General features: G+C 42.7%; 1 protein-coding gene and 1 long non-coding RNA gene across 4 annotated transcripts in view; both read right to left on the reverse strand.

Annotated features, from left to right (window-relative positions):
• LOC126404094 (large neutral amino acids transporter small subunit 4-like) overlaps positions 1–23,336 on the reverse strand; it is a 38,159-nt gene extending 14,823 nt beyond the window's left edge. For both annotated transcript variants that reach the window (XM_050067097.1, XM_050067090.1), the window contains exons 1-4: positions 23,125–23,336; positions 13,315–13,516; positions 13,160–13,215; positions 12,837–12,913 (exon numbers count right to left, since the gene is read on the reverse strand). In XM_050067097.1, the coding sequence (XP_049923054.1) occupies positions 12,837–12,913; positions 13,160–13,215; positions 13,315–13,516; positions 23,125–23,284 (495 nt within the window). In that variant the 5' untranslated portion in view covers positions 23,285–23,336. The remainder of the gene's footprint in view (positions 1–12,836; positions 12,914–13,159; positions 13,216–13,314; positions 13,517–23,124) is intronic.
• A 1-nt stretch (position 23,337) lies between these two features.
• The window catches only part of LOC126404344 (uncharacterized), a 6,439-nt gene continuing 5,686 nt past the window's right edge, over positions 23,338–24,090 (reverse strand). For both annotated transcript variants that reach the window (XR_007571437.1, XR_007571436.1), the window contains exon 3: positions 23,338–23,514. This is a non-coding gene — a long non-coding RNA (uncharacterized LOC126404344). The remainder of the gene's footprint in view (positions 23,515–24,090) is intronic.

Below are 24,090 nucleotides of genomic sequence, written 5' to 3' on the forward strand. Positions count from 1 at the left end.
GGTCCGTGGTTAACACATGCTGAAGAGACTTACATGTTTTGTTCTGCAGAATAGTAAATTCCCCACTATTGAACTTTGAAGCTTAGGCGCTTGCTAACAGGTGGCTAAATGAGACGTCATCCCACTGAACATAGCTTTACAGCCTCATTGTGGTGGTGAGGTTAAGTCATACGACCACAGTGTAGTTCGTTTATAGCCTGACATTAACTTTTAATGTCTGGCGATTGTATTGAGGCCTCAAAAATCATAAAAGTGGTGTTAATTTTGTGAAGATTATCGAGCTGAACAATAAGGCTTTTTGATAAGGGAACCAGGGCTTGAGTCAGTGAGTCTGTAAGAGATCCATTTGGGATTGGGGGCGTGTCATTTTTGACAGAGGACATAGCACTTTCATTCTTTTACAAATTAAAAGTTGAATTAAAAACAAAAAAAACCTATGCACTAAGTGTAGCAACAGGAAACAAACTAAAAGTTGCTGAGAGGCTAAGGCTGGTTAACTCGTCTGACACGCCAAGAGAAGATTCACTGAGATCCAAAAGTACGTTAAATAAATGTAAAAGGAATCAACTTATAACGTTATATCCATGTGACCTGACTCTCCCAATAACTGCAATCACAAAAAATAATAAATAATAATATCCCAAAATACTAACAAAAACATTTAACAATTAGAAAATATAAACCATAACAAAACGTATTAATCTTACAAGATTCATTCTTATCTAAACTAATTAATGATACTGCTTTACTCAGTCTGGTACAAGCCGTTAGCGCATGGTGGCTAATGTTAGCCAACTGCGTCTGTTTGCTGACTGTGTAACTTTTCAGACAACTGTTATCTGTTATCTCGTGCACGAATGTTTGTTGACATATTTCCTTTTCCTATAATCCACTAAAACCCGCATAAAGATCCAGCGGTATCCAGGCGAACACTTCACCCTGGTGCTCTCAGTTACAGAGTATTGATGGGCCTGTCACCACAGAGTACGGCCTGTCCCGTGTGCAGCAGGGTGTTTGTTTGTGTTGCAGCAGTTGAAGTGGAGCAGAGACAGAAAGCCAGAGGTCTTGCTCAATGACGTTCAACCCTCATCTTGAGATGGCACAAGAGCACATACTGTTCTTAACTTCAAACCATAAACAGCCGTCTTCAACAAGTCACAGACAAAGAGCATAAACTGAGAGCACCATGTGGCTCAGATATTTATTGTCTCTCTATCAGTGTGGTGTTTAATTTATGCCATCTGGTGAACATATAGTTTCAACATGGAGGAGAGGAATCAAACTCCGAGTCAACAGCAGTGAAAGAAGTGGGGGCAGGGAGCTAGAAATCTGAGTGTAACGTTATTATGGGTCATAAATAGCAACACCGCGCTCAGAGTTCCTCTTCAGTCGCTCTCCCATTGTATTCATCTGTCCGTCCATCCGGCCGCTGTGCTCACCACGGGGGTGCAGCTTGTTAGGCAGCTGCTTGAACCCTCTCACCCCACACAGACGTCACTCCCCGGATTAATTGGACCAAAGGTGAGCTACGAAAAATTACTACGTCTCTGCCATGACATCCAAAATAACAAGCGCTCCGATCCTGTTTATCTGTAGCAGCGCTCAGCTGGAAGAGTCCACTTGTGACACTTTACAGGAGACTGACTGACTGACTGACAACACCGCGGGGGGAGACAGGTGACCTTTGGCCCAGTTGGCGTACAGGAGAGGAGAGGACACACAAACGGCCAGCTCAGCTTGTGTCTAGCTCAGCAGACTTGATGTGGTCGTGACGCATCAAGGCCTTGATAGCTGTGCAGAGTCAACAGGTTCAGATTTCCCCACTGTCGCCCTGTTACTTCCTCATCCTCCGGCCACTGATGACGGCTCAGTTTTTATGTCCAGTCTTTTGCAAGAGCTCTATGCAAAGTGAAAATTCTTGAAAAGACTTTGGTATGCTGTCTGAAAATTACCTGTATCAGCCTTCCTTTGTAACCATTACAATAAGAGTTACATGAAGATGTGAATCAGCTGTTGACGTAGCACTGAAGGACTGTCTCTGTGAGCTGATTCCCTCCTGCTCTCTCTGCCCAAGGACACTTCAACATGTGGACTGGAGGAGCCGGGATCGAATCTCCGATATTCCGATTAATGGAAGACCCACTATAACGCTGAGTCACAGCCGCCAGCTTAGCTAGTTTGGCTACAAGATGACGTCAGCTCGTCTAGTTATCTGCTTTAGTGTTTATGTTTCATACACTGCTACATGTAGCTACATGCTAATATCAGGGAAACATATAAACTTAGCTGCTGATGTTGTTGATTTCTCCCAGATTTCAGGTCGTATTCCTGTTGGAACACGTCCAGTTGTGAAGATTTTGGTTTACAAGCTGTACAGTGCTGTTGTACACACTCTTTCCCCAACTGCAAGCAAACTGCTACATGTAGCTACATGCTAACGTCAGGGAAATACATCATCTTGGTTGATACTGTTACAAGTCTGCGTAACTCTGGCACTGGCTTTCTTTATTACAGTGGCTGACACGAAAACGCAAATGGCCCTTTGTGTAGCCAGTGTTTGGTTTGTCCGTTATGGGCTACTGTAGAAACATGGGAGTGCAACATGGTGGTCTTCATAAACAAAGGCCAGCTCTATGACGCTCTATAAACGGCTCATTCTGAGGTAACGAAAACAAAACGATTCTTATTTTCAGGTGATTATACACTAAAGAAAACATACTTATTATATTATATTACATTCAGCCCTAAAAACAATTTTTCAAAGTCAAGAGAAGGGCTGCAAAGTGTATGATAAAGTTCAGCTGAATTCACCACCTCAATAACTTTCATACGGTCCCTAAGTCACTACAGTTCAAATGAACAGTTCCCCAAGTAGATTCCAGATATAAAGGAGTCAGGTCAGTGTGGATGAATCAGTCGCTACCCTCTCTGCCATTCACCTCCTTCATGTCTCTTCCACTAACACACCATGGCTTGTTTATTCAGTCTGGGAACAGGTTTACTGGACTCAGCACTGTACCCGCCTGCGATCATTTCGCCAAAGGCATGGGTGAGTGGGAGAGAACAACGAAGTCACGTGAGCCACCAGTGCAGCGCCAGAGTGCAAACCTCAAACCATCTGTGTGTGTTGCAGCATGCCAGTAAAAACAACTCCTAGTGATGCTGAGCGTTGGCCTGACACAGCGATTACGTCACACCGGGAGTTTCTCTGGGTTACTAGGTCTGAGTCACAGTCAGCTGAAGACACTGCTTCCCAAAAACATGTCACAAACCGGTTTGGTCTGCTAATCACAAAAGAAGAAGTGAGGATTAATGGGGTCGGCAACGTGAGGGTAATGTTAGCATGGGTGTGCTGATGGGAGGGGCGGCTGTCACGCTTGACGAGATAACAGTGTTTTTGTAGCTGGAGTCAATAACACATCAGTCAGGCAGACAGGTGAGTTTGGGAGCGTTAGACATCCCAGGACAAAGAATCCTCTGTAACCTCGGGCGATAACAGACACACAACAAGCAACTGACAGCACAGTAACGGTGCAGTCACAAGATGACAGACATGATGAATGTTAATGGCATTATTAAAAACACACATCAGAGCCTATAGGTGATCTTTGGGGCTCATGAATCCCATTAAAAAGAAGCAGAATTCTAAAAATGCACTGATGTCAGGTAAACAAGACGAAGAGTCGACACAGCCATGCTCTGTGAGGTAGTTTTCATAGATTTATAATAATACCTAAATACTGAATGGCAAGATGGCGTCTGTTGTCTGTGGAGTTGCTCGCCAGACAGAGTTTTTAGCTTCCGGGTTTACTACAAAAAGTAAAAAAAGATTGACTTCCTGGGTATGAAATATGTTGTGGGCCCCATAGAGCTAGTCTGGGGCCGTTTAGTGGCCATTTTGGTGAGGAACCAGGCCCAGGGCGAGAGAGACAGGATCCGGAATTCGATGGAGGCGCCTTTCCGTCAAAACAAAAGCACCAAGCTAATAAAAATGCGGTGAAACTTTTTAATTTAAAGAATATAATTTACAAGAAAAGCCCCAAGTCATTAAGTTAACCTTTTTCTTTTATTGTAAATCGATGGTGCGCCAGAATTTAAAGTTTTACTTTGGTGAACACTTTTACTTTGGTGAATTTGGTGAATTCCAGATCCGCTCTCTAGACCGGAACCAGAAAATTCAGAGTGAATGGAAACCAGGCTCTTTGCCGTACATGAAGAGCCTGGTGACGCGAGGCTAGCATAGAGCAAGCACACTAGAGACCTCTGCCGGCTGAGCGTCTAACTTCTGGTTTAGCCCTCCGCTAACTTGAATGGGGATAAATGATTTAATTGTGCAGCTCGTCTAGACTTTTGGAATATTATTGGACTGAATGGATCGAATTCTGATCGTGAAACAAGTTATTTTGTGTGCATCCACCGATTTACAGACATCTATTTTACATTGTAAGTCTACGGAGAAAAGCCTTTTTGGGCCCAATGGCGTCACATGACGGACCCCGCAGTTGTAACTCTATGGTTAAGCCACTGTGTCAAATTGGCTTCAAAGCCCAGCACTGTTCCTGGGGCGTCGATCAGCATGCTAACATGCTAACACACTGGTTTGTAACAGGTATAGGACGATGTTAACCATCTTAGTTTAGCATGTTAGAATGCTAAAATTTGCGAATTAGAACTGAGACAAAGTGGGCCAACAACTACGGCTGATGAATATAGTTTGTAAACCAAATTACTGGACAAATTAAAACTGTGATCTGATGATGGTGCTACAACAAACATTAAGGGATCACCAAAGTGATTAAAACTTGGTGTTGTCAAGACAATGTACAGAGCTGTAAAGGTTGTCCACAATGGTACCAGTTAGCAGCTAGCTAACTAGCTTGTCAGTTGTTTGGTCTGTGATGTAACAGGTCAACTGGAAAAAGGTCCAGTACTAACAAGCTGAAAGGGGGCATATCTCCACCTATCGTAGAGGAGTCGGACATACTTGGGTCAATAAATTGATTCCCCTCCTGTGCTTGTATACTGGGACAAGGACAGTAGTCCAATTAAAAGGCCTGGTCAAGCTGTAACTGTAGCTCCACTTAACTGTGCATGTATTGATTGTCATTCCTGGAGCTAGCTAAAGATCAGGATGTTGTCAGATTAAAACAAGATTGTCCTTCAGGGAGCAGTGGCCTGTTTTAGTGACTTTCTAATCATCAAGGAATGCACTGCCTGTGTTTCTCAACAGTCAAGTTACAATACATGATTACCCAGTCCCTAATCAGACACACCCCACCGTTTGCTCCAGATATTTCATCTAATTTCATCTCTTTACAACCTCATTTAACACCTGACTAATCACCTAACTCCTACTAGTTCTCTAACCTTGATGACATTATAAATATACGATCATAAGTTTATCTCCAGGTGAGCGACTGAGAGCAGACCTGTGTATATACCTCTCTAAAATAATAACACCAACCATCTACTTTGTTATTGCTTCTTCCCTGAATAGCTCTTTTGTTAGCTCTGTGGTCACGATGTATCCATGCACAGAGTGGCAGGGTACACACACAGATGGGCTCAGTGTTTGGACAGCCACTAAAGGTCTATTTCAGCGTCAGAGCAGTCACCTGGAGATAAGGGATCAGGGTTCGGTTGGAGGCGGCTGCAGGTGGAGGGTTTATTTCAGGGGGGATGCAGGCGTTCATCAATAAGTGGATCTATGCATGCCAGGGTTTTGTTTGAACAGTATCCAGGAAGCTCGGGATTAAAAACAAGAGGCACATGGTCATGAGTCAGCATCATGTTCTGTTTAGGAGTTCGGGGAAACTTGTGCAGGAGGCTAAAGTTGAAACATATTCTGCAGCATGGGTTATGTAGATGAATTCAACAAAAGTCTTCGTTGAAAAACTTTGCTTTCCGGCTAATCTAGAGACGTTTGCCCTCCAGCAGCTTTTGAGCCTCTGCCAAAATGTTGTGGAACAATGTAAGTGCTCTTAAATGTCCCTGGATTTACCAGCACAAGAACAGCTTTTGAATGGGCTGTACAGAGAACATTCAGAGAGCTGAACTCACTTAACCCAACCGGCTAATTAGCAACTGTGACCACGTTAGCATGCTGACATTTAACATTTAGCTCAACCTCACAGAGCTGCTAGTTAAAGCTGTAAAACGCGTCTTCAGCCAGGTTTACTTCAGGTGACGATAAGGTGCCTGCTGAAACCTGTTGAGCTGTGATTCGATCTTGTTTGGAGTGTTGAATGTTATCAGCGCAGGCGAGATGAATGCTGTGTTCACTGTACACCATGTGACCCACTTATAAGTAATGAACATATTTGCTTGCAGATGTTGATTTCATCAGAGCTTCAGGGAGGACTGGTATCCTTTCCACGGTCGAGGTCTGTCTTGTTTTAACCCTTATCCCGTCATTGGGAACATGTTCTCAATGTCATCACATGTAAATGTGTTCTGCTGAGTGTAACATGAGTCGTTGTAGCTTTTTTGCATATGAACTAGAATAAGGAAACTCAACTTGCCCCGGGGCCACTTTTGCAAAATGACAGGAGGTCAGGGGCCAGTCAGCGGCCCTGCACATGTACGCATGGGCGTTCCTGGGATCAGACATTTGGGGCTCAGCCTGGACCTCTGTCCCCTGGTACAGTTTTTGATAAACAAGCTCTATTTTGATGCTTTTTAATGCACTTTGACACCTTATGCTGCCTTCACAACCCCGTGTTTTACTCACAGCCTCCAGTCATGTCAATGAGGGGAAGGCAGCAGAGAGGAAGGGGTTTCAAACATGGCAGTAGAGGCGTGACGCAGTGGCCGCCCACATGAACATGCACAGAGTTCCGTGCCGAGCAGAGTTCATCGTGTTAAATTTCTGGCAGTATCCACCTGTGATCAAACGATTAAATAGAAGGGGGCGGGTATCATGGAAACAGAAAGACGACAAAATGGAGGAGCTGATAATTTTGGTGTCTGAATACCCGGAGTTGTACAGCACAGTGCTAGTAACTTATGTTGTGTTCATACTGGGAGTGAATAAAACAATTTGCGTGAGTGAGCTACATGTCAAGTCAATGTGAAGACACAATTAGACGCATATTCCTGCATTATGGACATGATGGACATGATGGAAATACGGGAGGTAAGGGGTGCGAGTGAAGTGAGTTGTTGCTCTTATTTGCCAGAGGTGAAAAATCTGAACTTCAGTGACCAATTCGTGCTGCGACAGCCAATCAGCATTGAGATCCTGCTGGGTCCTATGATGCATTTGAGCTTATGAAACGAGTCAACACAAAATATTTTAGCGTTTAAGTGTTGAAAAATTTGCATTGTGTTTGAATACCCAGAGCTGTACAACACAGCACTAGCAACTTATGTTCATCCTGGTGTGAATAAAACAATTTGTGCGAGTGAATTACACGTAAATTCAAGGTAAAGACGCAATTAGACAGGAATTCCCATCAGGTGGCACAATAGACACGATGGACGCAACGCGAATGACGCAAAATACGCCAATTGAGTGGCAAGAACTAAGCGAGTACTGTGACACAAAAATATGCATCGCGTTTGTTGTGAATACATTACAAGGATGATCAAAAGAAAAACTGGACCTGCGATAACATTTACACAAAATTTCTGACAACTGATAAATTGTCCAAATATGTAGAAATGTTTGTTCATTTCAGTGATCTCCCTTGTCTCACAACAGTATGTCGTTACTAACATGGCGCCAAGCTAGCTTGCACTTCCGTCAGTGAAGTTCTCTGCCCGTCATCACAGCCCTGGACTGTAGCGGCAGCAGCTGCTTGTAAGAACGCTTTGATTTATGGAGAACGCTTTTGCAGGTAGGTGGTTGTCAGGCCAGTAGTTAATGTATATCCCAGTGTGATTCAATTTATTTGACCTGTGTATTAAAGAACGGTTTCAGGGGCCACCCAGCACCCTGCCAGGGGCCACATTTGGCCCACAGGTCTAAAGCTGAGTATCACATAAGTAGAATCTAACTTCCTGCTAACAACTTTAGATGCCCACTTAGTTTAAAAGTTTCCCCTGTGACTGCAAACTTTTTGGCCATCCTGCACTTTTGCAAACATTTTGACTCTCTGGATAAGAGTGTGTGCTGAGTGTTGAAAATGGAAATGGAAAAAAGGCCGAGCGTGAGGTAGCAAAGAGGCCCGGGGAGTGAGAAAACATGCTGAGCCTCAGACGAGGGGCAGAAAGAGGAAACTGGACGGAGCCGTTTGAGAGCACAGAACAGAGAAATGAAAGAAGGAAGAGGGTTTGCTGCAGCAAGTGGAAACTTCAGCCGCCTGCTGCTGGACCGCTGAGAACCAGCTGTGACCGGTCCTGCCTAGACGCACAGGATAGGAGAGGACTCCATCCATCATAAAGAGCAGCCAACTGGGTCTTAAGATTAGCAAACACCAGCTGACGAACACCAGACGGCATACTTCCATCGACCTGACGTCACTTTTTGCTCCTTCCTTTTAGGAGTCTTATAATTTTTAGGGCTGAACTTCATATGTATTTTGGACTGACACCAACTGACTTCATCCCCAGTTATAGTGTTTCCACCAGAAATAATTTTTGGAAGGGTGGAGACGAGTGTTAAGACCCCTCTGTGTCTGAAAGGAATTTACAGTCGAACCAGCTGCACAGAAAACCACAAAAACACACAACCACCTGGAGCCGAATTTCACAACACTACACAGAGCCACTTGGGCGTACATATCAGCGACTACTGCTCTGTCTGGCCGGCTCGGATCTCAAATTACTTGACCTCTGGCATTCATTCATCTCTTTTTCTTCCTCTCACATCTCCCTTCCCTCCATTTAATGTCCAGTGGAGTAAACAAGGCATATACTGTACTTCCTCCATCTCACCCCGCCATCTCCAGCATGGTAGAAATAATCCACAGACTGATCACACTGCCTTTTTGCTCCCATCCTGTCCTCCAGTATAATCAAATACTGTGTGTGTTTGTGAGAAAATGTGCAGGACATTGAGATTTCTCAACTAAAAACCACATCTATGACCAGTCTGTCGCCTGTGTGACGCAGGGGGCATCAGCCAGACGATCAGTGAGCCTTTAAGAGCGTTCCCAGATGGTCCAGTGACACAGAAAAAAAGGGGGATTGGGAACAGAGGAAATACACATTAGACATAGAAAGTAGATTATGGCAGCGAGTAGGGGAAGCAAACCCAGGAAGCACAGGGGGCTCCAACACGTGCCATAAAGAACAAGAGGAGGAGCTTCAAGTCTGTGGGCGTTGATGTATGTATGTCTGTATGTAGAGGCAGTGTGTGTGTGTGTGTGTGTGTGTGTGTGTGTGTGTGTTAACGTCTGGCTAGAATGGAGGAGAGACTCTCTGTAACATGAAGCTGTTTACAAGCACAGAAAGAGATGGAATGAAACACCCCACCCTCCTCCTCCTCCTCCTCCTCCTCCTCCTCCTCCTCCTCCTTCCATCGCCGGGACTCTGAGTGCTGAATGTGCATCCACATGCAACAATAAAGATAAGAAATAACAGAGAACGAGGGGATGGAGCCAAACTACTCTTTGAGCTCATTAGAGGTGCCGAGAAAGAAGGAGAAGCAAAAAAAATTAAAAGCACAGTGGTGAAAGACGACGATGAAAGATATCTCTTGTTCTAAATCACTTAACGTCTCACACTGGGTGATCTGAGCAGGTCAGCCTGACCTGAGCAGTTACAAAGGATGCCTGAGATGCTGCGTCAGAGCTTTTCACCCCCTGAGATGTAACCAGAAGGTTACAGGCTTCTTAAAATAGTTGTTTTCCTCGGTAACGACCCGTGATCCAGAGATTCAGGAAAGGGCAGCGAGAGGAAAGAGCCTCAGCCGAGCATCCACAAAATATCACTCACTGCTCAAGGCTGATTTATAGTTGTGTGTAGCCTGTGCTATTGATCCCCGAGAGGAAACTGATTCGTTACAGACGCTCTGATGTAAAGAACAGAGAATTATAAGAAGTAAGAGTATCGATTTTTTTATTGTATAAATTATTAATATTACAAATACAAATTAAATTTTAAGTAGCCTACTAGAGTAATATAATCAGTTGCTTTTTCAGTGCACTACATACATTTGCTGCTGCGAAAAAAAGGGCTGATATTTATATATTTCTTTATATTAATATTCATCTTATCAGATAAAACAGATGTTGACAAAGTTTTCCTTTAGGGACATGATTTACAGTTGAAAAAAGGTAATAAATCGCAATGAATTCATCGCAATACTCAGCATATTTATGATCGCAATAACATTGTATCGTGACTTAAGTATCGTGATAATATCGTATCGTGGATCCTTTGGTGATTAAATAGCGACAATATTAAATAAAAGTGCAAAATTCGGCTCCATTATGACTCGCACGGTTCACAGACAAACACTTGTTTTTATCTGGACACATTTTCCCCACAAATACAACATGCTAACGTTATTAGCACAAGCCTATGGCATTTTACATTGCTTAAATTAGCCTAGCAGCTAGCTGAGTTTTTCTCTACTCATATGAAGCCAGGGACAACAGCAGCATTTAACAAAGGTAACGTTACAAACTTCAACTCAACTACAGCTCACTGACAAAACAACTGTCTCGTACTAGACACATTTTCCTAACATATATGACATGCTAACTATTCTAGCATATTAGCTCAATGACTTAGCTGTACTCATATGAAACCAGGATAAATCACAGACGGGACTTAAAATGTCGTTGTGAGGGGGCTTTATTTTCTTCGTACTTTATTCTTTCTTATCTGTGAAATAAAAGTAAATAAAACTTCAATTTTTTTACTGCGGGAAATGGTTTCAGTTTTAAAAATAAACAGGAAGTCTGCGTCGCAGCGTCGTGTAGCTGCACTTCTGGGGAGGTGCATGTCACGCTACATTGTAGGATATGCGCCTACGTTCACAAGTACAAATACTGCTTTACTCTGCCTTGATCTCTCTCTCTCACACACACACACACACACACTGAGGCAGTGGTATAAAGGAAACATTTGTCGAGGCCTGCAGGGAGCTATAACTCAGCCTACTGTATGTTCAAGGCACTCAACAGCTAAAACAACACACACACAGTGCTGACACAGTAACATACAGTACTGTGTATACACACAGCACAGTTTTGACAGTTGTGTGCAGCTCCAGCCTTGCTGACGGAGAGCAGCTGAAACTGGAGAAGACAAAAACAACCGGGCTGAGACTAAAGACTGGGACACAGGGTGGGGTGGGGGGGGGGGGGGGCGCAGTGGGATGAAACCAGCTGAGCGACTTCTGTGTGTATTTGTGTGTCAGTCAGGGTCCCAGTAGGCCGCCTGAATAGGAAACAGCACAGCATGGGTGGGGAGGCGCACTCAAACACACACACTCAGTCAGTTCCCCTGTTGCTGCTTCCTGTTTGTCTCTTGTGTGACAGTCTGTCGCTGCTCTGTGGGTGTTTTGTGATAAAGTAACAGACTGTTGTGGCTGCAAACGACTGTGTTGCACAGAATTACCCACCATGCATTAGCTAAGTAACATATAATGAACAATCCACATCTGATGTTGTGGTTATGAGACAGATCATTGATTACTTTATCGTAGAAAATTGTGTCTCAGAACATTTTTACACCTTCAAATTGATCTCTATTGTGCTGCTAGAACAATGACACATCTGTAGACTTGCACTATAGACGCACACACACACACACACACACACACACTGTAGATCCATGTGTGGATGAAATAATAATGAGTAGAGGTCTTTTTTTGGCTCCCAGCCAGAGCAGCAGAGCAGGAGTGAATAATAAATTACTAATGCAGACCCGCTCTCTTTAACCACCCTCTCTCTAAAGTCTCTCCGTCTCACGTGGCCCCTCCTGTGATGCAGCACTTTCCCTCCCTGATGAGATCATCCTGACCACTGGCTTTCCTCTTCCTCTCCATCACTCCCTCATCTCATGTCTGCACATTGTTCCTCTGCCCCTTTCACCCAGCAGCAGTCTCTTGTCAACCGCTCAGCCATCTGTCTCCGCCTTCGTCCGTCTCTTCCCTGTCTGTCATGCATCTGTCTTTCCGCCCGTCTCTGAGTCTCTGTCCACTGACCCTGTCGTTTTGTCCTCTCCTCATCAGTGTGTAATGAAGTGTCTCTTCACAGTGCTCTGATCCACTCTCCAGCCACTCTGTCATCTCTCTCCTCTTCTTTCTCAGTGCAATTTTTCTCTTGAAATCTTCACATCTCTTCCTCTCTATCCGCTACTCTCAATTTCATTTCCTGTAATATCATATCTAGATATTACGCTATTCTGTTTTGCTGATATTGACATATTTTATTAGAAACTGCCTCTCTGACATGCAGTGTTGTCTGCCTCGAGTTGGGGACTTTTTCTTTATTTGCCAGGCGCTGAATAAACTAACACAGTACCTCATTACAGTGTCGGGTCATAAGACAAAGTGGCACCAAGAAATGTATTTGTGCATCCTTGCAAAATCTATGACTTGTAGTAACTTACTGTGGGACTTGTCAGACCCCTTTTCCACCAGAATGTGTGCCTGTACGCACATTTTTTAGACCCGGGCAAAACCATAAAAATCGGCTATAGACTCCTTTCTAATTTCCATTAACAGGCCTGAAAGCAGGTTAATAAACAGTCGAAAGCAGCATGGAAGCCTGGAGCTCAGAGCAGACTAATCTGGATCAGTGTTTAAGCGCTGCTTGGGTGGTGACAGACGGTATTTTGTGGTGGCGTTTCATTGCATCTCGTCAGGTAAGGGGCTAAAGTCTACACGTTCACCTGGGTGTTGTGTTTCCATCAAAGCCGATAAATAAATCTATACTCACTGTGAGAGAAGTGAAGGTCATGCACATGCCTCCAAACCCGTTCATCGCCAAAGCAAAAAAGATCAGGATGGACAGATCTACAGGAGAAAGAGCAGATTAGTGAATCACAGACAGGTGTGGCCTCTCTGCTGACGCAAAGTAACACACACGCATCCTGCATGACTGATTAAAGTGTCACCAATGAATCGATATGCTGTATGTGTAAACATGCCCAATACTGTGGCCTGCTGGCACGAACAACATGATTGAGAGCAGTGTGTGCGTCAGTGGCGCCATATGATGCCATTAAAGTGATGTATGTGAGATGACATTAAGATACGTACTAGCGGGATCACTGGCACCGTAGGCGATGAGGAGGCAGGAGAAGGCAAAGCAGGCACTGGGAACACACAGAATATAGCAATAAATATACCAAACATACCAAAACCATCCAATGTTGTATCACATCAAGATGAAAGACTTTCTTCTGTAGCCTTACCTGCCCAGAAGTCGGAGCTTCCGTGGACCGTATTTGTCCATGACGATGCCCATGGGCAGGGTGATGGCAGACAGAAGGAAGGAGCCCACAGTGAAAGCCAAGTTCAGCATCTCGTCTTGGTCCTTGCAGATGGGCCAGTGGTTCATCGTCTGGTACTCCTCAATCTCCGCAAGGCTGGAGAGGGTGACGTTGGAGGTGTTTGCTGAATGGTGAGGGAAAGGAAAGAGGAAAAGAGTTAAGATTTAAACTGCACACAGCAGCTTGGATCCAAATGACAATGAACCAAATCTGAGAAATTCCACAACGAGAAATTCTGTATCGTTATATTTTTATGTGCACATGACCGGTCCAGGCTGTGATGCTTTATACCAGAAGTGGAAAGTAACTATGTACATTTACTTTGATACGAAGGAAGTGCACCTTCACTGCAAGTGCTCCCATTATATGTAACAATATGTACTTCTTATCCCACTACATTTATTTGACAGCTACAGTTAATGAACGTGTCTTTCTGTCTTCAGTCTAGACGGAAATATCTCAACAACTTTTGGATGGACTGCACAGAAACTCGTGTATGAATCCTACCAACTTTGGTGATCCCTGACTTTTCATTTCACTCCACCCTGAGGTTGACATTTTTGGGGCTTTAGTGACATGTCTTCACAACTATTGGATGGACGGACATGAAATTTCATTCAGACATTAATGTTCCCCAGAGGACGAACCCTAATAACTTTGGGTAGCTCTTTAATTTCCACGCAGCACCACAAACATGTTAAACTAATGACACTCCAAATAACTTTATGTTTAGTGATAGTTAGCAAGTGTTAGCATGCTAACACACAAAAGTAAGATGCTAAACATGGTAAACAGTTCACCAGGTCACTAGGGATGCACCGATGTGAAATTCTGGGCTGATACTGACGTTTAAAATGACAACTTGGCCAATGGTCAATAGCTGATGGTTAATAGCTGATGGTCAATAGCTGATGGTTAATAGCTGATGGTTAATAGCTGATGGTCAATAGCTGATGGTTAATAGCTGATGGCCGATGGCTGATGGCCGATACCAATGTTTTTATTGTTGCTTATTTTGTTTTTGCTGTTAAGCATTCTTTGTGAAACAAGGAAATCTTTATAATAAAAAATAACTGTTTTAAAGTCGTTGAGTCCTTCAAACTACCTTTGAATGAGCACAAATGCAATCATACAAATTAATGAAACAACCTTTAAAATAACCTTCTTTCACATTAAAAACCTTTTTTAAAAAATATCTGCCTCAAAAGTCATTTTACTGTATATATTTTCATATTAGTGTGAAAGCATCAACAAATTTCTCCTTCAAACGACTGTTTTTATTCAGGTTTCTTGCCACAGAGCTGCCTTTTACAAGGTTATCTTGAACACATTATGAGAATGTTAAAATGTACCTTCGCCCAACACTAATATTAACAGAGGAGAGCTTGAACGCATCATCATGTAACTCAGTGTAACCTCCGTCAGCAGTCAGTTACCGCCACCAGCTGTCTACAGCTAATGTCAGCTAGCTCTCCTCCTGATGATTTTAACATGGATTTGTTAACATTGAAGCTTTATCAGAGAAATAACAGAGTGCATCCCCTGATGTGTCGAGAACGAGTTTACTGCGTCCCATGGCATCCTGGGAAAGATCTTTGTTCATCCCAAACCCGTTTCCTTATGTCCCCAGGATGACGGGACGCCATTAGACTCGAGCCCTGCTTTTGAGCTGCGCAAACTTGATGTGACACAAGAGACGAAACATCTGTGAATCTCAACTTATCTAATCTTATCTATTGTCCTTGTGAGAATGTCAGCATGTTGATGTTAGCTCTCAGTACGAGGCACCGCAGCTGTTCGAACAGCTCCAGACTGTTTACATCTTAATATATGAGCTATAAATAACAGTGTAAAGCATTGTTATGGATTAAAATGCATGCTGGTTGATACATAAGCTCCACTTCACACTGCAGCTGTGTTGTTGACTTGTTCAGTTGTTCTCGAGGTTTCAGTGTGATCTAAAATAAACTCCTTCTCAGTATTTCAAATAGCCCATTTCTAATGTTTCTCTCTGAGAGCTGAGCCACTGATCGAAAAGCCAGTCGACCCATTAGAGGTCAAGTAAACACAGTGTAGGGAAAACAACACAATACTGGGTAAACAGGCACCAGAAATAGTCACAACTGAACCCCGGCATGGTGGAGGGGAACTCTCTGTAACAGTTCCACACCGACGCAGTGTGTCCGCCTCCTGCTGAATCACCAGTAAACACAGTCCACTGAGTTCATGTGGAGTCTATTTTTGTCTATCAACTCTATCAGACTGTTGCCTCTGGTGAAACTCTGCTGGTATCACCCAGACAGACAGACAGAGAGGAGGAAAACAACTCCTCATTCACCTTGACTTGTGCCAGGAGAACAATAGAGTCAGACTGAGGTTACCACATGCTTAATGTCTGGAGGAGGGAGCAGGGACGTATAAAGGACTTAGTCATCACTGTGTTTTCCTCATTTCTGTCCTGGGGGCAACTTCTCAACATCAGCCGGTCTGTGCCGGAAACAAACAACACTGCTCAAACTCTGTTTTCCCACTATGTTCTCATCAGAGGGGTGTGTGATGTTGCCTCTGTTGAACCAGCTTAAAGGTAAAAGCAGTGTAAACTGAGGAGGTGTTGACGCTGGTCTCTGGGTGAAGGGTCGGATTTTGAGGGAACAACAGCAAGCTATTATGTCATATTAATGCATCCTGGTGCAGAACATTGGCCGGTGCTCTGAGAGAATAGAAGTAGGTGAAAGGTATCGGGGCTTAATGAACATCTGATGGCTGTAGTGTTGTTTTACATGAATTCACGAGAGCTGTTGAGACACTTGAGATCGAGAGCATTCAAAAACAAGCAGCTGCAGAAAGTACTGGTTAAATGTAACACGAGGATGCAGAGCTGCGCTGATCTGAGGGCATGTTGGCCATTCAAGTACACAAAGCCGTCTATGGGAAAACCTTCACCTGGATCGATTCTCATGCAACAAGTTGACATTAAATTTATTATTATGATCAGTAATAATAGAAGCTGCAGTAAAGGAGCTCTGAGGAGACCTCCAGGGCTGAGACATGAAGCCAACACTTGAGTGCCATAAACTGCTGTTCCTCAAACGTCCACTTGAGGCTGGCTCCAAGAGCAAGTCAGTCCCCATAGACCCCCATGTTAAAGCCAGGCTGTCTGCTGTTAGGGTCCTCGGCTCCTCAGTCAGATTCACCCCTCACTCCTCTAACTTCAAGTTCTGTAAACTTCTCGCCTGAATGTTATCATTTCTGGCTCCAGAAAAAAACAAGATGGCGAAAATGCTGAATCTGAAGCTTCAAAACAGTCCACAAATCAGTGGGTGATGTTACTGTGGCTGTGCCGTTATTTTTACAGTCTGTGGTTTTATCCGACCAAAACGAGTCAGTTCATCGTCACGTATGACAAAGAAACTTCTATTTAAGAAGAATGAAACCAGCAAAGATTCAACTTTTCTGACTAAGAAATAACTAAAATGATTATTTGATGATGGAAATCGTTACAAAATAATTTTCTGTCAGTGAGCTACTTGATTAACTGACCAGTTGTTACAGCTCCAGTGTTAGTATGCCAACACAAACACAAACATGTCGGGCAGGAAATCCAAAGTGTGGGATCATTTTGAGAAGGTGAAGGACGAACCCAAGGTGATATGTAAACTCATCTTCATTGGTCGACTACAAACATGACGTATCATCTGAAACATGGAAGTAGCTACATTAGCCCAGCGTCATTAACAGGCGGCTCGCTCAGTGTGTGACGTGCACTTGTAGATAAAATATAGGCCTATATTAATGAAGGTTCATTGGTACGGTTTGTATTTCTCTGTAATGTAGCACAGTGTTAACAATGTTACTGACACTATTCTTTCTCACACCTTCAACTCAAACCACCAAAATATATCATTTAATCATTATATTCATATCATGAACATGCAGGAGACTAGTCCACTGATGGACCTACATGATGACTGTTGTTTGACGAGGAAAATTCTTGGTCAGGGGGCAGCCCTAGTCGTCATAAAGTAAAAGCCACCAAAGTCCTTACAATTCATCTTGAAGGGAGCATGAATACCTGCACCACATTCCATGGCAATCCACCCAATAGTTGTGGAGATATTTCAGAAAATGACACTTGAATCATCCTCAGGGGACCATGACTGCATGCACAAATCTTCACGCCAACCCATTCAAAGGTCGATACTGAGTTCTGGACCAAAGCGGTGGAACAACACACCAACCTTCAAAACACGGTCTTTGTATCTGCTTCAAAAGCTCTTTGTGATCAACCCTCTGCGTCAATATGGAGATTATGTGCTCCCCGCTCTCAGCCTGGTATCTGAGGTGTGTTGGAGCATTAAGTGCTGACTGTTGGATTAACACAAGACAGCAGCATCTGTCCCCCAGCGGCCTCAGCTGCTGACTAATCAAATGGCCGCAGCAAACCTGAGTCAATAAGGGAAGAGTCCCGACCTCACACACACAAACAGGCGAACACACTCGAGGGTATAAAGCTGACTGGATCGTGTGTGAAAACTTCGGCAAACAGCGGCTATTCATCAGAGGGCGTTTCTTATATATGTCAACACCACAAAAGCTTTATCGTGTGAACGTTTCGCTAAATACCTTTGCCAAACACACTCCTACAGAATCAGCTGGTTTAATAATTACTAGGACGCACAAACAGCTTTGTTTCCTCGGCTTCAAAGTTCCTCCTTTATCCACCTGTAGATAGCACCGACATACACAAGTCAGCCTGATTATCAAATTAAAACAATGCACTGACAGTGGAGTCATCAGAGGATGTTAGGAGGAATAATGCCGACAGTGTGACACGTCAAGAAACAATTAGCAGACAGAGGCTCCTCCTGATTAGAGGCCATTTATATAAGGATACAGTCATTACTGAGTAAAAGTCACGGGGTCAGGTTGTAGATAGAGGGTCAACAAACACAAGTGGGTACACACAAAGTATTTAAGAAGACGAGATAGGAGACAAACACCACTGTTTCCTTTAGGAGATTACACACTTTCTGTTCACACTGAGCAGAAACAAGCTTTTCTGGTCTAAACACACTTTTTATGTGCAGAAACAACATCACAATCTGAGTGAAGGAGCAGCGCTGACAGAGCCCGTCATCATGAGACACGAAGCAAGACAAAGGGAGGCAGGCGAGAGGTGATGACGGAGGAATGTGCACCTTTTTCTTTCCGCTGTGTGACAAAAACACGTACACACACTTCACACCACGAGAACAACCACAACCAGCCGTGGGAGAGCAGGCGGCGCTGAGCTGAGGAGCAACAACTGAGTTTCACAACACAGGGATGGAAACTGTGACACCTTACTGGGGGGTCACACACACACGCAGATTAAACACTCAGCTAATTCAATCAGTTTGTGCAGGATACAATTTGCACTCAGGATAAATAATCTATAATGTCTCCTGTGTGACCTCTCTGTGTTTGCCCGGTCAACGTGCTGCTGCAGTGGGTGACACACCACTGGGGGAAATTCCTCGACACATTCTGGGACAGTGTTTTGTTTCCTCGGCCAATCACTGGGACTTCTTTACAACGTGCAGAACAATCGTAGTCTGCTCACCTCGGCCTCACCTCAGCTGTCAACAGCTGTTAAAGATTTCACACGTTCACACACCAATTTCACACGTTTTCAAAACTTTTTGGCTGCAGAGAGCCGTGTAATGTCTGATACTTGCCTCATGTGACGTCCATCATGAGTTCAATGATGTTAAAGTGCAATGTTAAATCAGTGGAGTGATCATTTAAAACTTTCAGATACTTAAAAATCTGCAACATGTACTTTTTAGCAGCAGCCTGCAGCTCTACAGCTCGCTCTGTGAGCCGGCCTGTCGACAAAAAAATTCCCAGCCACCGTTTTCACCATAGGAAAACAGTAATAATAATTTATTTATTTTAATTTATTATTATTTTTTATTATTATTTATCATAATTTTGCTTATTATTTAATTTATTATTTTTATTTTATTTTTTATTATTATTTTTTATTTTGATTTTTTTATTTAGTTTTGTATTATTTATTATTTTTTCTTATTATTAATTTATTTTTATTTTTATTTATTTATTTTATTTTCGTTTTAATTAATTTATTTTATTTTTATTTTTATTTTATTTTATTCTTTTGTATTTTATTTTATTTATTTTAATGGTGAGTCGTTTATGTTTTGTTTTTGTTTCTTTCTTTCTTTTCTTTTATTCTTTCACAAGTTGGTGGACACAGATTGTCGTGTATTTTCCACCAGTCACTGAGGAAGGCTAAGAACATTTGTAGCTTCAGGGATGGTCCAAAAAAACAGAAGAAGACCTCACACCCCAGCCTCCCCCTCCTCTGATACCAGTAAAGAACAGTCCCTGATGATGCAGACAGCTCTGTTTCACACTAGAAGTAGGACAATGTAACATGTTTGCACATTTCTTGCACTGATTACAGACGTACACATTGACTGATCTGTGAGTGAAGACGATCACATTGATGTTGCAACTTTGTTGACCTGGTTGCAGACTTCTAAAATCAATCACTGCTGATGTAGCAGCTGAGCAGGTCAGAGGGCTGCGAGGAGAGAGAGGAGACCTGTAGTGACGGAGCTGAGGTCAGGTCACTGAGGAAGGAGCTGAGTCAGTGACGAGAGCAGCGGTGGTGGTGGAGGAAGAGTTCAGATCCTTTACTTGAATAAAATCACTAACACCACACTGTGAAAACACTCTGTTAGAGGAAAAGTCCTAAATTTGACCGTCCCCGCAGCTGCAAATATTTTAAGCCTCCCTGTGCGACTGAGTAGTTTAATTCATTACAAACAAAAACATATTTTATGAGCTCCTAATTTGTTAATTTGTCGTCTTTGTCGAGACAATTTGTAAATGTGTGGTGCGGCCTCTTAAATTTGGGATTTTGTTTCTTTGTCTTTTTGTTCTGTTTTTATTTATTAGTATATTTTAATTGCGTGTCTTTTGTGTTTGTTTAGTTTCTTATCTTTTCTTCTTACATACCTTTTGGTTCTTTCTTTCTTTCTTCTATAATTATGTAATTCATTTATAATCATTTAATTTATGACGTTATATTCTTTATTTTAATTAATTTCTCTTATTTTATTTTTCATTTTAATCTTTTTTAATTGTGTGTCTTTTGAGTTTGTTTTGTGTCTTATCTTATCTTTTTATTTATTATTATTTAATGTATTACTGTTAATTTTTTATTGGAATTATTTAATTTTATTTAATTCTATTTTTATCTTATTTCATTTTTTATTATAATCTTTTTATTTTAATCGTGCTTCTTTTGTGTTTGTTTTGTGTCTTATCTTTTCCTCTCCCACAAGTTTTTGTTCTCTTTCTTTATCTTACTTTTAATCTACATTTTAATTTACTAATATTTATCATTATTTAATTTATCTATTTTTTCTTTTATTTCTTATTTATTCTAATTTATTTATTTTAACTGTGTGTCTTTTGTGTTTGTTTTGTTTCTTATCTTTTCCTCTCTGAGATGTAGAGTAGAAGTACAAAGTAGCACGAAAAAGAAAAGACTCAAGTAAAGTTCAATTACTCTAAATTTGTACTTGAGTACTTGAGTAAATGTACTTAGTTACATTCCACTCCTGACATCAGGTACTGAGCTGTAATCCAATCAGATTAACAGGCTATAATAAACATTGAGAGATAATCAGATTTCACTGATGATAGATTACACAAACTGCATCTGCCCACAGACACACAGTGACAATGCCAGCTCAGATGAGGCCATATGAATGAGTGAATGTGTGAATGTGTGAATGTGTGAGAGCATTAAAACCATTAAAGGGTTCATATGCACAGATTAACCCCTCGAGTCTCTCATCACTGGAGACAAAGAGACAAAGAGACAGAGACACCATCAGAAGATCAAAGACACAAACAGCCTGTGTGATAATCACTGAGGAGGATGAAGGGATGAATGGACTCATTCACACGTCCATCTGCAGGGGAGACCACTCAGAACACTGATGATGAAGATGATGAAGTGTTGTGTTGTTGTGATGTTTCATCTGAGTGGTGACCCGGCACAGTGTGGTCTGATGTGATCTTCAGAGTCGAGGTAATTCAGTGTCCCGACGACTCAGACTAATAATGACCAGCTGAGAGCAGCAGCGCCGCACGCCACCTTTGATCATAGACGACCAATCATAATACTAAGATCTGCTCTGTCTGACGGTTCGTTGTTCCAGAGCACTTCACAGCTGCGTTTGAAGCTGCCTGACTTATTGCTCAAAGGTTGCCGTCCTCGCCGAGGAAATCACACGTCACTAACATGAATACTGAGAGGCTGCTTTTAAACACTTCCTGAAACGACTCTGGGATGTTTGTGTGTCCTCAAGTCTCCGAACTCCCCCCACACCCACTCAGCAGAAAGAACTCCAGAGTGTCGAAACCAGTCTGATGAAAGATTCTGATTCCTCAGCAGCTCCGTGAGAATCACTGCGTCATCACGTGACAGCCTCGTCATGTCACTGAGTCACATTCAACTGCGATTTAATCCAAAAAATCCAGACTGAGGTGGTTTTAGAAATTTACTGGAAGTAACTCAGACCTGTAGCAGCTGTTGGTTGTCGTAGCAACAGGATTTACAGTGAAAGTAGTGGTGACAGTTTCTGATGTGATGAAACAAACTGTGAGTCATTTAATCACAGAGTCCAGTGACTCTCCACTCAGTCTGAGGACCAAATGTGGCCCCTGATAAAGCGAAGGGTGGCCCCAAGAAACATGTTTTAATTTACAGGGAAAATAAATTGATTCAATTGAATCTTTTGTTCTTCCAAAAGTTTTTGTTCTTTGTTCTTTCTTTTAATTAATTTATTTGTATTTATTATTATTAAATTTAATAATCTTTATTATTTATTATTATTTTATTTATTTATTTTATTCGTATTTATTTATTTTAATTGTGCTTCTTTTGTGTTTGTTTTGTTTTCTCATCTTTTATTTCTTTAAATTTATTTTAATTCATTCAAGTCCTGAGTCAAAATGGACAAGTCTCAAGTCAAGTACCAGCCAAGACCAACAAGTTTCAAGTCAACTCTCAAGTCAAGATGGATAGGTTCAAAGTCAAGTCCCAAGCAAAGACCGACAAGTCCAAAGTCCCAGACAAGTCCAAAGTCAAGATGGACAAGTCCCCTGTCAGGTCCCAGCAGAGGCTGACAAGTCCCCAGTCACGTCCCAAGCCATGAACGATAAGTCTCAAGTCAAGCCCCAGCCAAGGCCGACAGGTCCCAATCAAGTCCCAGTCAAGACTGACAAGTCTCAGGTCAAGTCCCAAGCAAAGACCGACAAGTCCCCAGTCAAGATGGACAAGGCCTAAGGCAAGTACCATCCAAGACCGACAAGTCCCAAGTCCTAGGGGAGTCCTAAGAGTTTCAAGTCCTACACAAGTCATAATGAACTCAGTTTTTAATCAACAAACTTTTTATTTTGTGGGTTTTGGGACAGTATAAAGTTTTTTCAAGTCAAAAAGCTCAAGTCCGAGTGAAGTCACAAGTCTTTGGCGTTAAAATCCGAGTCAAGCTGCACATATTTTTTTGATCTTGTTATGTCCCGTTTTACTGTGAGGGGTCATGAGCTAATACGAAGTACTCGAGTAAATGTACTGAGTTACTTTCCATCACTAACAGGGTCCAGATACCCCCCCCCCTGTCTGTCAATGACCACATGAAGCCGACTCACTTGGCCCCTTGCACAGGTACGAGTAGAAGCCCTCAGACTTGAGCATGATGAGCAGGGAACCCCAGCCCAGCAGCACGGCGGAGAAGAGCAGGTTCTCGATGACCGCCGTCACCGCCATCCACCAGCGGCGGGAGAAAGCAGTGGCCAGGGTGGGAGCCATCTTGGTCGGGTCGAAGGTCGCACTTCACTGGCCCGACTGGAGGTGAGGGANCATGATGAGCAGGGAACCCCAGCCCAGCAGCACGGCGGAGAAGAGCAGGTTCTCGATGACCGCCGTCACCGCCATCCACCAGCGGCGGGAGAAAGCAGTGGCCAGGGTGGGAGCCATCTTGGTCGGGTCGAAGGTCGCACTTCACTGGCCCGACTGGAGGTGAGGGAGGCTGCTGGAGCCTGGAAGACAAGACGGAGGGCAGAGCAATGAGAAGATGTGATGCTGAACTGGTTATACTGGTGCACACTGGGACGTTTAACTATTACAGATATGATCGCAGACTTTAAACAAACATTTTCCAGCACACTGCTGTGTTGGTGTTTTACAATTTATAGAGATGACTGACTTGTAAACAAGACGCTGAATGTTGTTTAGTTAAAGGGACAGTGCAAATTATTAAATACTAACAAAGCACAAAAACAAACAACAAACAAACAAAACACAATAAGAAGAAAAAAGAAAACAGTTTAAAAGACGTCTTTGAACACATCATCAAGCAGAAATGATTTAAACATCATTTTTAGCCACAAGAATGTGACGTTCACCAAATGTGTGATGTTGATACATGTTCATACATGCGTCTACTTTTTTCACTCCACTGTCTGTGCGTAATATTTATGTTTACCTATCTTTGTTTACCTTTGTTGTCCTTGTAACTGTGTGTGTGCATCAAGAGCAACTTAAACTAGAGTCATATTCCCTGTAGGCTGTGTGTGAACATATGCTCAGCCAATAAAGCTGAACCTGATCCTGAT

The sequence above is a fragment of the Epinephelus moara genome, chromosome 2 (genome assembly GCF_006386435.1).
Source record: "Epinephelus moara isolate mb chromosome 2, YSFRI_EMoa_1.0, whole genome shotgun sequence".
In the NCBI taxonomy this organism is placed as follows: domain Eukaryota; kingdom Metazoa; phylum Chordata; class Actinopteri; order Perciformes; family Serranidae; genus Epinephelus; species Epinephelus moara.